Source organism: Chenopodium album, chromosome 16 (genome assembly GCF_948465745.1).
Source record: "Chenopodium album chromosome 16, dcCheAlbu1.1, whole genome shotgun sequence".
NCBI lineage: Eukaryota > Viridiplantae > Streptophyta > Magnoliopsida > Caryophyllales > Amaranthaceae > Chenopodium > Chenopodium album.
Window position 1 is genome coordinate 19,246,957 of NC_137849.1, and position 16,195 is coordinate 19,263,151.

The 16,195-nt window shown below is 35.3% G+C and overlaps 2 protein-coding genes across 2 annotated transcripts; both read right to left on the reverse strand.

Moving 5' to 3' along the window:
- Positions 1-2,326: 2,326 nt before the first annotated feature.
- On the reverse strand, positions 2,327-3,577 carry LOC145583961 (uncharacterized). Its single transcript, XM_081640906.1, has 2 exons — positions 2,982-3,577; positions 2,327-2,621 (listed from the first exon to the last, which is right to left on the reverse strand). Exons 1-2 carry the CDS (start codon positions 3,575-3,577, stop codon positions 2,327-2,329), a joined length of 891 nt encoding a protein of 296 aa, XP_081497032.1.
- A 569-nt stretch (positions 3,578-4,146) lies between these two features.
- On the reverse strand, positions 4,147-5,606 carry LOC145583963 (uncharacterized). Its single transcript, XM_081640907.1, has 3 exons — positions 5,084-5,606; positions 4,703-4,987; positions 4,147-4,625 (listed from the first exon to the last, which is right to left on the reverse strand). Exons 1-3 carry the CDS (start codon positions 5,604-5,606, stop codon positions 4,147-4,149), a joined length of 1,287 nt encoding a protein of 428 aa, XP_081497033.1.
- Between the last annotated feature and the right edge of the window lie 10,589 nt (positions 5,607-16,195).

Sequence of the window (16,195 nt, forward strand, 5' to 3'; positions counted from 1 at the left end):
TGGTCCTTATTATATGCCGTCCTATAAAGCAACAAGTAATGCACAAATAGAACCAATTTGAGAAGTTCTGTTTACCAATTTCGGAGAAGTTGTGCTTCCGGATTAGTTGGGTTAATTTTCAGTGTAGAAGCGAAGGTTGTGTTGAATGAACCCTCTGTAAACATGTGTGCAATAGATAGTTAATTAAAGCGTACTCATTATTTTATAAATATTTGTTCATATTATATATCGTCGAAAGTTGATGCTTTGACACAGGACTCTTCTATTATAGGCATCGTGTCTATAATTTCAGCAACAGCAACAGCTTCGTGTGTAACCAAACTATTCCACACTGATAACTTAACAGGTGTCATGCTGCCAAAAGTAGAAGAAATTAAATGTTCAATAAAAATAATTGTAATTACCTACGTATTGGAAAACCAGTTTATATTATTGTAGTATATACACGTACTTGGAATCTATTATCTCAATCCTACGCACTTCATTAAGCAGTCCAGAACTCTTAGAGCGGATGGTTTCTATATCATGTATGTGAATAGCAATTCCAATGATATCTAGGAAAAAAATAAAACAAAGAACTTAATTATATGTCGATTAATTCAGGTGTATTCACAATGCACGTACAGTAATTACTTACAATATTTTAATAAATGGAAAGTAATATTTACCCATTCGATCGGATCTGCCAACAAGATCCAAAACCTGGTTAAGTGGGACAAAGCATGAGCTTGGTTCAGGTTATTGTTGTGTTTCAGAGACTTTTGTTGCGGAATTGATTGTCATTTGATACAACTGTTGTTCTCTTGTATACATCTCCGGTGTACGAGTTATGATAGAGTTGGTAATGTTGTATTCTCTCCCTTCAAGAAGCAGATTCCAAAATAGCTCAATATCTCGTTCAAAGATCACATCCTTCATTTGTGTTCTCTGGCAATTTCAATGTTACATAATCGTTAATTATGTTAAGATAATTAATATTTTATAAGTTGCATATAATATACGACTGCGTTTTCAAAAATCAGCAGCTGTAAAGTTGTTAATCCGCTGCGAGATTTTTTAGGTGGGTGCTTCTTTATTAATTTAGCGGTTATAGTAAAATTTCGGCTCTGGTCTGTCAGTATGGCGAGGGTGAGTCATTAAGCAGCCATTATGTTGTTCTGCACTATGATTTGAACCTGTCATCAATGTATTGTCAGTAAACATTATGAGAAGTAAAATAACAACAGCATGGTATAATGTAGAGTTAAAGAAAACAAAGCGTGTTAAACTTCTGCTAGTACCGTATCTGTTAAAAGAATGGTCTACAATATTCCAGCGCGCCTTAAAATCTCATAACATACAACATTTTTAGTTCTTTTCCATCCATCTAATTCATCCATAGTGGGCTTTATCGATATCTGAACATGTTTACTTTTCTTAGCACGAGACAATGCAACATATAACTGACCATGAGAAAAAATCGGTTGTGGTAAATATATGCCAACTCTATCAAGTGTTTGACCTTGAGACTTATTGATGGTCATTGAAAAACTCGGATTGGTTGGAAATTACTTGCGAGTAAATCTGAATGGGTACTTATCCGTAGCTGACGGTTGCAACGGGATTCCAGGTATAAAAACCCGTTAGCCACAACGATGTCCAACGATAATTTCAGCATTAATAACATTAGGGAAAAATGCTTTGCATACTAATCTTGTTCCGTTGCATAAGCCTGATGTCGGGTCTATATTTCGAAGTAAAATTATTGGAATGCCTACCTCAAAGTTAAATGATGAGGCGGAAGACTGGACAGACAAAGGCTATTGAGAAATTCAGTTGGGTATTGTTCGCTCGAGTCGTTTGTGCATCCGTCAAAACTTCTATACTCGTAAGCTCTTCCTGGCTGTTGTTAAACTAACAGAGAGTTTATTTTTGTAGCATGTTTGTTTATGGGGGTTAAAATACCTCTCTTTGTTGCAAAGAATGATTCAGAAGTCGTATTCGCTATATCAGGGTAGATACTATTTACCAAGAGATGTAGAGATGACTGTTTATTGTCATATGGAATAACTAATGGTTTAGGTAGCTTTATATTTTTCCCATCTTCATAAGGAGGCATGCCATTTTCGATTTGCAACACAAAGTTACAAAAAGGTAGATCGTTAATTGCTCTCATGTTTTATGTTAAGTGGATTTTCTAGAGTTCATGCCATAAGGGGGACATCACAAAACTCGTTACAACAACTTCACGCAGACTTCCTTTTGGTATGACAGGTAATACTTGTCGAAAATCACCACCAAATACAACAACCTTTCCTCCAAATTTTTGTTGATTTGAACAGACATCTTATAGCAATCTGTCAAAGTATTCAATCGTTTGACGCTTTGCCATTGGCGCTTCATCCCATATAATAAGTCTTGCAAGACGAATAAGTTGTCCTAGAGCACTTTGCTTAGAAATACTGGGGCTTGGAATCTCGTCAACATCAAGAGGGATTTTAAATTGATAATTTGCAGTTCTACCCCCAGACAGACTCGATGCAGCTATGCCAGAACTCGCAACGGCTAAAGAAATAATTCCCTTTGCTCTTACATTAGCATGTAATGTAGAATATAAGAAAGTCTTTCCAGTGCCACCAGGCCTGTCCACGAAGAAAGCAACTGACTTATATTCAGCACTTTATTGTAGATAGTGTTGTACGCAAGTTTCTATTCATCATTAAGCAATTCAATTGTATTTATTTCTTCTGGACGTATAGGGATATGAAGTTCTTCAATTTCTTTCATCCCTATTTCAAAGTCGTCTTCTTCGAGTTCTAGTAAGCTAAAATTGTAAGTATCGAAAGACTTTCCCATTGATTCAACAAGGTAACAAATACTTTTTATAGTTAGTTTGCGAGCTTTTTTTGTCTGTAGGGTAATTATGATTGTAATCTTCATAAAGATATTGGTAATATTTTTCCCACAAACAGTTAGGGTCTTCAGGATTGCAGTGTACTAACAATATAGAAAATAGTCGTCGCAAGGAAAATGGCATCTGACTTTGACAAGCTTCTTGTAGGCACTTGTCTATAGAGTCATCTGCTTCAAGTAAACCTCGGTGGAATGCTACCTCTCGAAATGAAGAATATTTTATGTTGTTGAAGGTCAGCAAATAATCAAAAGAGGTTGGACCACGAATGCTTGCAAGCAGTAGCCGCAAATAAAAGTGTTCACCTTCTAAGGGATGCGCATGTACAATACAACCAATCTCAGCAGCTGTCGATCGACGTCGTTGCCAAAAATTTTCACTCTTTTTTGGATGCCATGTATAATGCTGAGGAAATTCCTGGTACAGTAACATACGCGCAAAAGCATCAACTTGGTTGATCTTGAAGAACGCGGTTAGCATAGTTCGTTGGCTAGCCGAAGCGGATGCAATATTTTGTAAGTTTTCTTTTGCATGGAATGTCATTGTTTGCATATTCGGCAGATGCACTTGTAAAGAAACAACTGGTGGGTGTATGCTATTCAAAGGGAATCTGAAAATCCTCCAAGTAGCCTCTGGTGGTGATATCCACCTTGCTTTCTGAAATGATGAGATCTCGTCACCTACCATGCTAGCGTCGTCAGGGTTAGATAGTGCGAAAACAACTCGATCATAACCTTTGTATATGTATTTATACAAATATTTCACAGCTTTTACTGTAGAACATACTTCTACGTTTATATGGCAATCATATTTTGCAAGTAAGTATAGATTATACGATATAACCCACCTATTATCAAGCTATACTTTTCGTACCAAATGTTTTTTTCCATCATCACGGTGCTGATATATAGGATATGAGTTGTGACTTGTTGATTTTGTTTCCGAAAAGCTTCGGGGGTAATGACTTTTACACTTTCCATTTCGCATGCATACATTTCCTGGATTATCATTTCCGCAGGGGCCGTGCATCATATGCTTTAACATAGCTTCATAAAGATGAGGATTATGTTTTTGTTCGGGTATTTCTGCGCAAACATGTTCATCGAATTGATCTGAAGTTCTAATCTTAGCGGATGACTCTAAAATAATAAGAAAGTGTGCATGTGGTAATCCTCTTTTTTGAAATTCAATCACATAAACATATGCTGCAACCTCGCCAAACAGTTTCTTTTGAACAATGTCTTTTTTTAGTTCTGCTAGTTTTGCATGAAAACTCGAGCAATTAAATCAGGTATATTTTGCGCCTCTTCGGTTGACAGCAATTCGTCTGTAATTTCAGGCAATGATGGGTTACAGGTCATGGTTAAGAAAATATCAGGTTTGCCGAAATACTTAACTAAAGCCATTGCGTCAAGATATCTTCGCCTCATATCTCGTGGACCACCAATAAACGACGGAGGGAGAATAAAGCCACGTCCAATATTTGACCCGTGCAAGATATCGGTGTTCAAACTGTCGAGAATGCCTTGGTAAAGTTCAACTCTTATTGTATCCTGGTGACGGCGAGTAAAATCTAAATGTGAAGTTTCAATTTTGATGTACATATCAACAATGAACTGCTGTAGTAAGCGGCCACATCTCAAAAGGAAGGAAGAATCTTTTACACGAATTTGTAATCGGTAGCAGTAATACTCTCCACAAGAAACCTTTTTCTCAGATACAGAAGAGTGAATTCCTACATTAAAAAATAAAAAATAAATAAAAAACAACAGATTGAATTAAAGTGATATTTTTTTGTTATTTAAAAGAAACCTTTTTTACACGTAAACTGGTAAGTAGTTGCACCTTGTTCTTTAGCTTTAAGTAGATCGTCAACAGTCTGGACCAGAACCTCATTAATCAGAAACGTAGGACATTCTTGTCGTTTCTGGTACTTTGTTTTGTATATGTATATCCGTCGATGCCAACCAGTTTGTTCGTAAGGGAATAAAATCAGATACTGTAATGGATCGTAGCATCCATAATAATGCAGTATATGATGGTTTACACTTGAGTGTGCACAAACCACAATATCGCGCTCAAATGGAGCAGATGAACCTGCATCTTCCAACCAGATTGCTGCAACTTAGGAAGTAGTAGGTGCATTGTGAGTGCGTTGATCTTGATTTGGATCAGATCGGATTATAATGTGACTTGTGTCAGTCATGTTAACATCCTTGAGCGAGCGAAAAAATTGGGCATACAGATTTAGCTCCATTAGTCGCATTAATTGGCTAATAACATGTGGATCGAGATTCTTAAACATTGATACCCAACGTTGAAACTTAGCGTCTATGTCGTAGAAATATAGTTGTAGATATCTTGGTTGCTCATCATTTCGATGTATATCATTTAAGTAATGATAAACTTGTCCTTGAACTCTAAAAGTGTAAATACCGTGATGTCTTTGTGCTAATTCTTTGTCTTTTTTCACACCCAAAGATGTGAACGCAAACATGTTATTGTATAGAATAATGTATTTGCGAAAACTTTCGGAGCTGCTATCTAATGACAAAAAAAGGCTGCGCAGACTATCTAGTATATGGTTAGGAGCAAGTCGAATTTCCCCTTGGTTGCAACATAGTTTAATTGTTTCATCTCTAAACAATTTTGCTCCACAATGCTCACAAAGTGTTGGCACAGGAAGAACATACGCACGTTTCGGAGGTCTTTTCATGTTGTTAATTTTGAATTTATTTGACATATTTAGTATAGAAAAAAAAAGATAAAATAAAGTAGGACATAATAATTTAACATAAAGAATCATTGTATGCAATAATCGACAATCACTTTTATTTGTATAACCAATTCAGTATAAGTAGTTTGCTATTTTTAAGACTTTGAACACGACAAAAGATTTTTCTTTAAAGTATTTGAGTTTGTTTTAATTTCTTTGGTATTACGTAAATATTTTGTTTATTTTTTAAATTTTAAATTCAAAAGGTGAACATTAATTTAGCATAAACATATTCCTTTGTAATCTTTTACAAAATTACTCTCCCATTATAAACAACCCTTAGACCAGTAGCCTCTACTTCACCCTTCAATCAGTTGTCAAGTTTTTTATCCCTTCTCTTTTTAATCTCCCCCAAATGAAAGCACCATTTCACAAACAGTTATGATTTTTTTTCTTGATATTAATTCTCGGAAGTAGTTAGGTGTTGGAGATAAGCATTCATCAGTTTTCCTTTGCTGCTTCCGCCATATGTCGCTGCCATTGCTGTCATAGATATAATTGGCGGTAGAGGGTGAGTGATGGACTGGTGGTGTTTGTTTCTAAAGGTTAGTGATACAACAACCAACAAGGTGATTTATCTTCGGCCACTAATTGCAGCAACCCAACGAAAGTGGTATGGTAGTGAAGATACACCATTTCAAAAAAACTAATGAAAGTTTGAGGTAAACATTATCGGTTTTTGGTTTTTTTTTCTTCTTAAATTACATTTAATTTAATCGGTAAATTCATATTCATATTCATGATGAACATGAATTGTTCATCATAGGGTTGAAATGGTCATTGCACGTCCTTCAGTTGGGGTTTATTGTCAATTCCAGGCTGTCCACGTATTCGTATTTGCCATGTCATCTCGTTACAGTCACACTATATCACTAACGTCGTTTTTCACGTCCAGTCTATAAGAAATGAACGGTGTTAGGCACTGTTAACTGAGACACGTATTTGTTGGTCGAAGGTAAATTGCGGATCAATTTCTCCCGATATCCGACTTCTTCAACGACTTAAGAGCAAATCTTTGATTCGAAGTTCGGGAAATTGTGATTTGCGGAGGAAGTACAGTTAACGTAGATTCATTCTATCGATTTGACCAGTTCTGCTCCCAATTGCAATGTAAGTTTCCCCTATCTAGTAACACAGAAAAGAACTCTGGTTGATTTTATATACAATTGTGGTTTTTAGTCAAAATTGGGTATCAAAGAGGTTTATTAGTTAATTTATAATGGGGTTTGTCGATTGCTATGTTTTAGTTTGTCGCTGGATTTATGGGGAAGCGATCGCGTGAAGTAAAGGGATTCGATTCAGACGAGGTATGCTCAAGCATTTCAGATCCCGCAATTTAGTCTTGATGGAAACATTTTAAATTGCTAATTCTAATTTTGAAATTAATTCTTGATTAACATACAGTATGCCTAATGTATGAAGCAAGATTAGTTAGAATTTATGAAATGCAACATTTTGCATCTATGTGGTGTTGATTCTAGCCCTATGTGCATCTTAGGATAATTCTGTAGATGGAGGGTCAAGTCGCTGTGATAGTAACATAATTGAATTACATCCTGCACTCTTCAAGGTAACAATGATTATAGAAATTTGGTTAGCACTAGTTAAATAAGCTTTGTGTATGAAGTCTAGTGTTTAATGTACAATGTAGGACAATAGCCTGAGTAAAGGAGGATATGTGAAAGCCACTGGTCAAGTATTGAAGCAGAATTCACTATCCATTTGTAGAGTAAGTTTTATGGTCAATCTATTCTATTGGAATTATATAATTGCGAGTGGTTAATTTAGTTATTTGTTTTCATTGTCTCCGCCATTGTTGATTGTTTTGGTACGAAATTTTATTGAGTTTACATGATATTGTGGTTTGAGATGGTGTAATTATTTTTACAGCCACCAAATATGTCTTGTCGTATTCAAACTTTTGGGCGTATTTGTAAGACATTTGATGACAAAAGGACCAGATGGGTGACGGAGATGGGTTTTGGGGGACTACTTCATTTGGTCTCAGGCATGCAATTACCGAGACAGTTAGCTTATTGGCTAATGACTCGAATAGATCCTTTCAATAGAAGCATAATTGCTCCTGATGGTAATGTATATTGCTTGTCCAAAAACCAAGTTAGGTGGATTTTGGGTATCCCGAATGGAGGTAAGTCCATACCAAGTACCAAAATGATGAGTGATGAAGTACGGGGGAAAGTACAACAGGTTTTGCTGAAATACGGGTCTTCGTGGAAGACTAAATCTAGTAGAGGGTGTGGGAGCATTTATACGTCTGTTGGGGTCCCCTTAACGACACAAATGATGAACAGACTAGAGGGCCACTTTGCTGACGAAGAAGAGGAAGATTTCAAAACATTATTCCTTATTGTTACGTTGCACACAGTATTATGTCCTACGCAATCACCGAGGCTTGGTTCCGATCTTTTGCCGGCTGTTAGTTGTATCATGGATTGTGTTGAGTATGATTGGTGTGAATTGGTTTTGAATAAGCTGATGGATAGTGTTGCAAACTTTGCTAGACGTTTCTATGCTAATGGATATGCAGCCGGTTGTGGAGGATGTTCAATATTTGCTATTGTAAGTAATTGCTAAGTAATTGTAAGTTGGTGTCATAGTAAAATGGCTTAATTTGCACAGTTGTTGATATTTATATTGTATGTTATTGATGATTCCACAGATATTTTACCTTGATCGTCTACACAGGAACCCAGTATGCTGGGATGTATTTCCAAGGATCAAGGTGTGGGGCATGAAGGAAATACGGTTGGTAGCCAAGGAGGATCACAAACGATCGGGTGATTATGGTAGATTAGGGGTAAGTAAACGCCTGACTATGGTTAATGAAGTAGCATGTATAACGAGTGAATCTCTAAGTTGACATGTTTGGTTATCTTAATTGTATTGAGCATGAAATGCATGCAGATGGTTTATGTCGCATATGGTGAAAACCATGGAAGGATACCAAGAGATATCGATGCACCGCAAGGAATTGTTGTTCATAATGTGCGTGTAGGTTTGAGATTATGATATTTTAATGTGTTTCTTGTCCTGGCTATACACCCATGTGCAGAAGTAATCTGATTTACTCTCCATCGTTATCTTGTGTAGGATGTATCGACTGTTGTTGTCACGAGGACTGAACGACGCAGGACTAAGATATGTCGCTTGCCAGGGAATCGGAGAAGTTGTACAAGGAGTGTTAAGTGAAGCAGCTGAATGATTCATTGGAGAACTTTGAAGTCTGTATGTTGAGATTGTAGACCAATTTTGTGGAAGGCATGTTTGACATCTTTCCCCCTTTATATGAATCTCTAATCGGGATTGTACTCTTTGTATTATTGTTTTACTGAGGAATTGTTGTACTGTTTTTAATCATCCATATACTTCACATATTGGGAAAGGACCTTAATTTGTTTGGAATCATTGCCTTACTAATTCAATTCGGTTGATGAGATTGCAATACTTCGTGTTGAGATAATTACCTAGTGGATCGTTGTTGAAACTGGGCCTATAATCTGCTCCTAAATTGAAGGTGGGTTAAAATAAACCCACTGAAGAACTAAATTCATATAGGCCGATAAATTCATAAGGGCCGATATAGAAACCCTGATGAACATAGGGTAGGTTTAACTCTGGGCCGATAATGAAGTCTAATTGGATAAATCGTCCAAAAGAATTTGAGACCCACATACATAACGCCACTCAAATCACATTCGCCACATTTAGGAAGTTTGCTTTTTTATTTTGTTTTATTTGTAAAATTTTTTAAAAGAAAATAATACGAAAAAAATTTACATAGTTAATTAGTTTTTCAAAAAACGGTTGCAAGTTGTTTCTTGAATGCTCTCTGTCCAAACTATGATTTACCGCCATTATAAACTGAAAAGTCATCAATTGTTATACGAGATGAGATGCAACATTAACATGATTATCTTAAGAAAGAAGTAAATTTGATGTTTGCCTAAAAGAGAAAAAAAAAAAGGGTACATTTTCAGTGATTTTAAGTTCGAATTTCTTATGAAATTTTCATATCGAAAATTTCAGTTAGATAGTGATTATTACATTTCTTCATATTTTTGACACTCACTAAGGAAGACAATGAAATTAATATGGTCATATCTTGGCTTGCCATGTTCATTTTTTCAAATGCATCTGTTCATATTTTTTATGAACATGTTCGCTCTTTAAAATATATCAACGCGAATGGCTATAGTGTAAGCATAATAATACTATCAAAGTTGGTAATAGGGTAATAGTTCATTCTTCTACATATTGCACTATTCCCTATTTATCGGGGAGTAGAGATGATAATGGATCTAATTACAATCAAGTAACAATGTTCTAATGATATTGATACTTAACTTATCATAAAAACGATCATATCATGGTATTCCATCTTCTTTTTCAAACCAAATTGCCGATTTAGTGAAATTTACATGTCACCGTTGTTGTGTGTCCTAGTTACCTTCACACACGCGATGGCATAAGTATGAGGATGTTGATCATTAATGTGATTTAACTTGGTTTAACAATTACAACGATCTTATCTTGGTGGTAGACATTTCTTATAACTCAAGCAATCTAAAAAACCCTAGGAAGTTTTGATTTATGAAATGCATAATGTTCACTATATTAATTTAGGATTCTACATATTTTCAAAGGTTATGTAAAATTTTTTAAATACTGTTGTACACACTCTGCAATGTATATGTTCACTTTATGAAATCCCTAACTGGGAGGGGTTGTAGTTGTAGCATACTAATACAATTAAATGTTTTAACATTTGAGGTCGCGTTTCTCAAGTACCTCGTTTGTCAACGCATGTTCATTGTGGCACTAATCCAACTTGAGTAATCCAAATATGATTTTCCATCAAAATCATATGAGGGCAAACACATTTTGTCTAGGCGTATTCCCTATTCAACAGGATTAGATCTGATAATTACATGTGACCAATGTTTTGTGTCGTTGTTACCTTATTTGTACGAGAGTGCTTAATTTCGAGGATTTGATTACTTAAACTTAACATGGTCTACCCATCACAACGATCTTATGTTGAAGTCGGACTTTCCTTACAATTCAAGCAATCTTATGAACCCTTAGATCAGTTGGTTGCTGAAATGCATATGTTCAAATTCTGAAATGCTTATCTTCATATTTAGAATGCTTTTGTTCAATTTTTTTTACTACCTCTATCACCAATCAGCGATCTGTGTGTTGACTTTCCAACATCCACACAAACGGGAATGGTTTTAGTTTATTCATAATATTAAAATAAAAGTCTTTAGTTAGTGAAGAAGCGTACCTCAGGTAATTTGTTTTTTAATGAATGCAATTGTATCAGGCGCGAGTAGTGATAGACCACTACCAGGTAGGGCTCGTTGGGTCCATACCAGGGGCAAAAATGTAATTTTACGTATTACTTACCCATGTTGTAAAAATGCAGTCTCTCTCCTGTCAATAACAGTATACAAATTAAAAATAACAGTATACAACCCAAGATAACAGTACATAGACCAATAATAATAGTATAGAAATTAATGATAACTGAGCACCGACAAACAGGTACCGTCGTCAATTTCGACCGACCTCAACGGATTCCAGCATAGAACTCACCGATTTTAATGGCTAAAGCCATAAGTTTGTGTCTTTTGTTTTTGGATTATGTTTTATTGGGTGGTTTCCGGTGATTTTTAACGGAGGTAGTTGCGTGTTTTTGAATTTCAACCAAGGTAGTAGCTGGTGGGGTGGGTTTTTTTGTTGTAGGAGGTGAAGGTGTGGTGGGCAGAGGTTTGGTCGGCAATGGAAGCTATCCATGGAGGTGGGTAAAGGATTTAAGGGAGGAAGAAGATGAAGAGGAAAGGAAAAAAAAGGGAAAAGAAAAAAATTATATTGTGGTATTGGGTAGTATTGCCCATACCTGGTAGTGGGTAATACTTACTCATCAGGCCCTGTTCTTTTGAGCTTCTGAGCAGAGCGTAGCAAGGTTCAGCTCAGCAGAGCATATTCAATTTTAGCAGTGAAGAGCAGATTTCAAGATAGCGTAGCAAAGTAAAGCTGAGCCGAGCGGAGTACATCGGATTTTATTATTAATGTTCTATTTATTATAATTATTTTTATTAATATTGTTGATGTTGTTGTTATTATTGTTGTTATTTTAAATTAAATTGAGTTAATGAGTAATTATGATTTTACCTATAAATTGATCTTAATCATATATTTTTAAGCCTAACAATAATAATAACATACAAAGTACTACTTGTAAACAGACCATTTTATTTTCTTAATTCTTAAAATGTATGGATAGATTTCGAAACTAATTGAACTCAATGAACTAACAAACAATACCCACATCAAATTTCGCTACACATTGTGACTCTAACAACAAATGTCAATAAAAAAAATTGTTATTATTACTACAAAGTATTCATGTAAATAATATTATTCACTATTAATTCTTAATAGTTTGAATTATTACATATTATTATTGATAATGATTATTGGTATGATTAATAAATATCCATGAGATTTAGAATGGTCTAATCTTCTTAACGCACTTATGTTAGTGTTAGTCACGTGTCACATATACTCTAGGAACTTATTCTTGTTCTTATATGAGTTTTTTCTTTTTTTTTTCTTTCTTATATGAGATTTTTCTCATTTAGGGACTTGAATTTTTTTTACTTTATAAATTATAAATTTTAATAAAATTTATGAAATATTTTTAAAAACCCGCCAAACCCAATGTCCCAACTACCAGCATTTAATGTTTGCCCCCCTCCCCCCCCCCCACCCCCCCCCCCCCCACCCCACCCCACCCTTGGTTTTTAGATTAGTATATATAGGACTAGAGGAGTGACATGCTCACTTGCCTCATCTACTTATCCTCCCCCTACTCACTAAGCAAATTTCCTTTCTAAACCAGAGTATCCCAACAACATGCCTAGACGAGCTACTACTAGTTGTTACACCCCAGCCCTTTTGTGGTTTGATCCTCCACACGGACTTGTTCCGGAGTTGGACTTTACCCAGTTTGAATATACCTTCTTGAGTGTTGATGGTGAGGTCTTGGCCACAATATCACACGAAACTATTGCCGCTGTAATACTAGACCCTAGTAGCCCTAACCACGATTTCTTTGATACATTGTATATGCGTGAGGCCGGCACGGAGAATGCTTTTTGGCCAGCGCATTTCCCTTACTTGTGTGATATCTACCCAATTAGGAAGGAATTTGAAGTATATGTGAAATGTTGTTTAGGAACCCTACCACCTTCCTCATTTAATCCTGCTAATTTAAAAGATGCATTGCATGTACTTGACCCTAAGCCCATCATTAACTTTGATTGTCCTGTATGGGAGATTGATCAACTCCCTCCTCGACTGTGTTTCGGGTCTTACATAGACGCTGTCCAGATTTTAAAGATTCCACCTTATCCTCATATTCTTCATATGTGGATTTGGTATTCCAAAAAACGTAGCTCTTGCCCCAGCTACCATAAGGTAGATTTTGCTCCTTTTAAGGGTGATACAGCTGAGCGTTTTATCAAAAGCCACTATGGTGCCCTCCCGGAGGAAGGTCGTGTATGTTGTTGGAATGTCAGAGGTCTTGGTCGGCCTTCGTTAATTGAAAACTTCAACAGAATGTATGCCATTCATAAACCTCTCATAGTTGTGTTGCTTGAAACCAGGCACGGGTACGAAACAGTCCGACAAGTTGTAAAAGAACTTCCTAGGAACTATAACTTCGGGTACTCACCCCCACATGAAGGACTATGTGGTGGTGTGGTTTATTTGTGGCTTCATAAGTTGGTAGTTCCAGAGCTCAAGCGAACATATACAGATGAAGTGAAGGGGAATGTTTATTTTAAGGTAATAACTATTAAATCAAGTTTACCATGATTTTAATTTGGAAAATAAATTTATTAATATCTATCATTTCAATTTTCTTAATCATTAACAGGGACACCCAAAGGCGAGGAGGAGCTTATTCTAGATTAATGGCACCAGGATAAGAAAAAGAGTCTCGTATGTCATGTAGTATTAATTTCTGCCTAAGTATTAGTTTATGTACTAGTTTGTGTTGCCAAAAATGTTTCATGTGAAGTTTGTTTAAGTTGATCTTCTATAAGATGTTGGTATTTCAATGTTGTACTTCTGGACTTGTGCTAATAATAATATTTCGGGTTTTCTAAAATTTATGAAAATTGTGAACATCGAATTAAAGGAGAAAAAGAAATTTACTTAAATAATTATTATCACAGTTTTATGCTAATAAGGCAACTTTATTTTTAGTAGCTAAATACATGAGCAGCATGCACTAAAGCAACTTAAAGGGTTGGGCTACATCAATGACATGCACCTCATTTACATACAAACCATGCCACAACCCAAGAAAGGCATAACATGGTGGCCAAAATATTATTTCGCCTTGTAATTGAGATGTTCTCGGTACATAACTTTGTATTCAGCGAAGAAAACTTCATTAATTCGGCCTTGAGGCTTTTAATTTCCTCGGACATCTCTTCGTTCCTTTTGATTATATTTTGGATGTTAATATCGGCGCTGTTTATCGGAGATTCTTCCTCCATCTCCCACTTAAAAAACCCGCAATCCTTATTCCTATCCTGCAACAAGGAAGAATTTGGCCTGGTTAGCTTGTAATTACAAAATTACGTGTTTGTAAATAAACTAATCTAACAATGCTAAAGGGCCAGGTACCTGCCAGTACGGGCACCCCAAGAAGTTTCGACCAGCGTTAATACCCTTTCTAACTACTGATAGTCTTGCCGGAATTCCATGGCGACATTCCACTTGTTTTATGGTACTCCCGCTTGAATAACTGTGAGATGCCATTCGAATTTGCAACTGTGTGTTCTATCTTCCCCTGCAAGTGAGTTGCACCCTTATATAGAACAATGTCTCACTAACTCGCCGACACCCAATCCAATTGAAATGAGCCCTTGCCTTGCCAACTAGTGGTTGGTACAGTGTTTAACTAGAGTTTATTTAAGTTTAATCAGGATTAAGTTGTTACCATGGTCATATTAGCTTGCTTGACAAGCTTCACCCATGTGTGACATTAGATGACAACCTGTAACAATTATTTATAGTCATTGACATTAAAGTATCAAAATAGTTAGTAATCCACAAAAGGTATAATTTACTCTGTGTAAAGAAACATTTTATTTTTTGTGAAATACATAATTAAAAAGTGCATCCAAAAAAAAAAAAATTAAAAAAGTGTTTGTTTCGGACAATTAGACATAAAAAATTTTTGTAAGACGTAGCCCATTAATTAGATAAAAAAATTAAATTTTTGTAAGATAAAGCACGTGTATTACATAAAAAATTGTACACAATGTATGACAAGTAAAACAGGATAATTCAAAAATTACCCCAGTAATCGAATTGTCTTAGAAGTTAATTCTAATAATGAAATTGGAAAATGAAAAAAGGAATGACAAATTAAAGAGTAACGTAGAGTTACTTTGGGATATTAGTGAACAATGAACCAAATGAACAATACTAATCCTACTTATCAAGAATTTGGGTTATTTCGTAATAAAATAAAAAAAGTAATTAAAAAAATGTAGAATTTTCTCTTATCAAGGCTCGAACTTCCAACCCAAGCATCTAACTATCAATGACTTACCAATGAACCAGGAGTGCAGATATGTATTTTGAGGAGTTAAGTATTATATAACCCAAAGTAAAAAGGGGCATCCTTTTATAAAGTTTGGGTCGCGACACTGGGCCTGGATTTGACGAAGCCTGCAGTAATAAACCCCCTATTTTTTTTTCCTTTTTTTTTCTTTTGGTTTTGGTTCAATTGACTACTTTGAGTAATTAGTAATTTTTATGAAGTAGTAAATTTTGCTATAATTTCCAAAAATAACCTGGTTTTATGTCTATGTAAATTATACTGGTTTGAATTATACTGAAAATGGTTAAAATCTTAGTTACCTACTTTGAGTAATTGTAACTTATTGTACGCTTGTAAAGCATTACGGTATACATATGCCAACCATAATTTTTAAAATTTGGGATGAACAAGGGAATTGAAATTTGATTCACCTATTAAAAACTAACAGCTCCAAAATATCTAAACGCTCATAACTTTTTTTTTTTTTTTGAAACAGCTCATAACTTTGATTGACAAATAAAAAACTAATATCTCATAAATTGATGTTTGAAAATAGAAGCAAGTACTAATGCAATGTAAAGTGTCCTTTCAATTGAATGCCTTGCTTTATGTAGTTGAAATAGTGTTCTTCCCCTATTCAAGAAAGTACTTTGACAATGCTAAAGGTTATTTATTTAAAGAAATAACACCTTAATTTATTGACAAATGGGGTACTATTTTTTTAAAATTATTATTATTGAAAGCTTTATGGTACTTCCACAATGTTTGCTAATAGTAGCGAACCATAAACATAGTACTGACCTCATTACCAGATTTGTTTTTTAATGGAAAGATTTTGTAGGACCATAACAACAAGAACACTCATAATATGTTTGATACC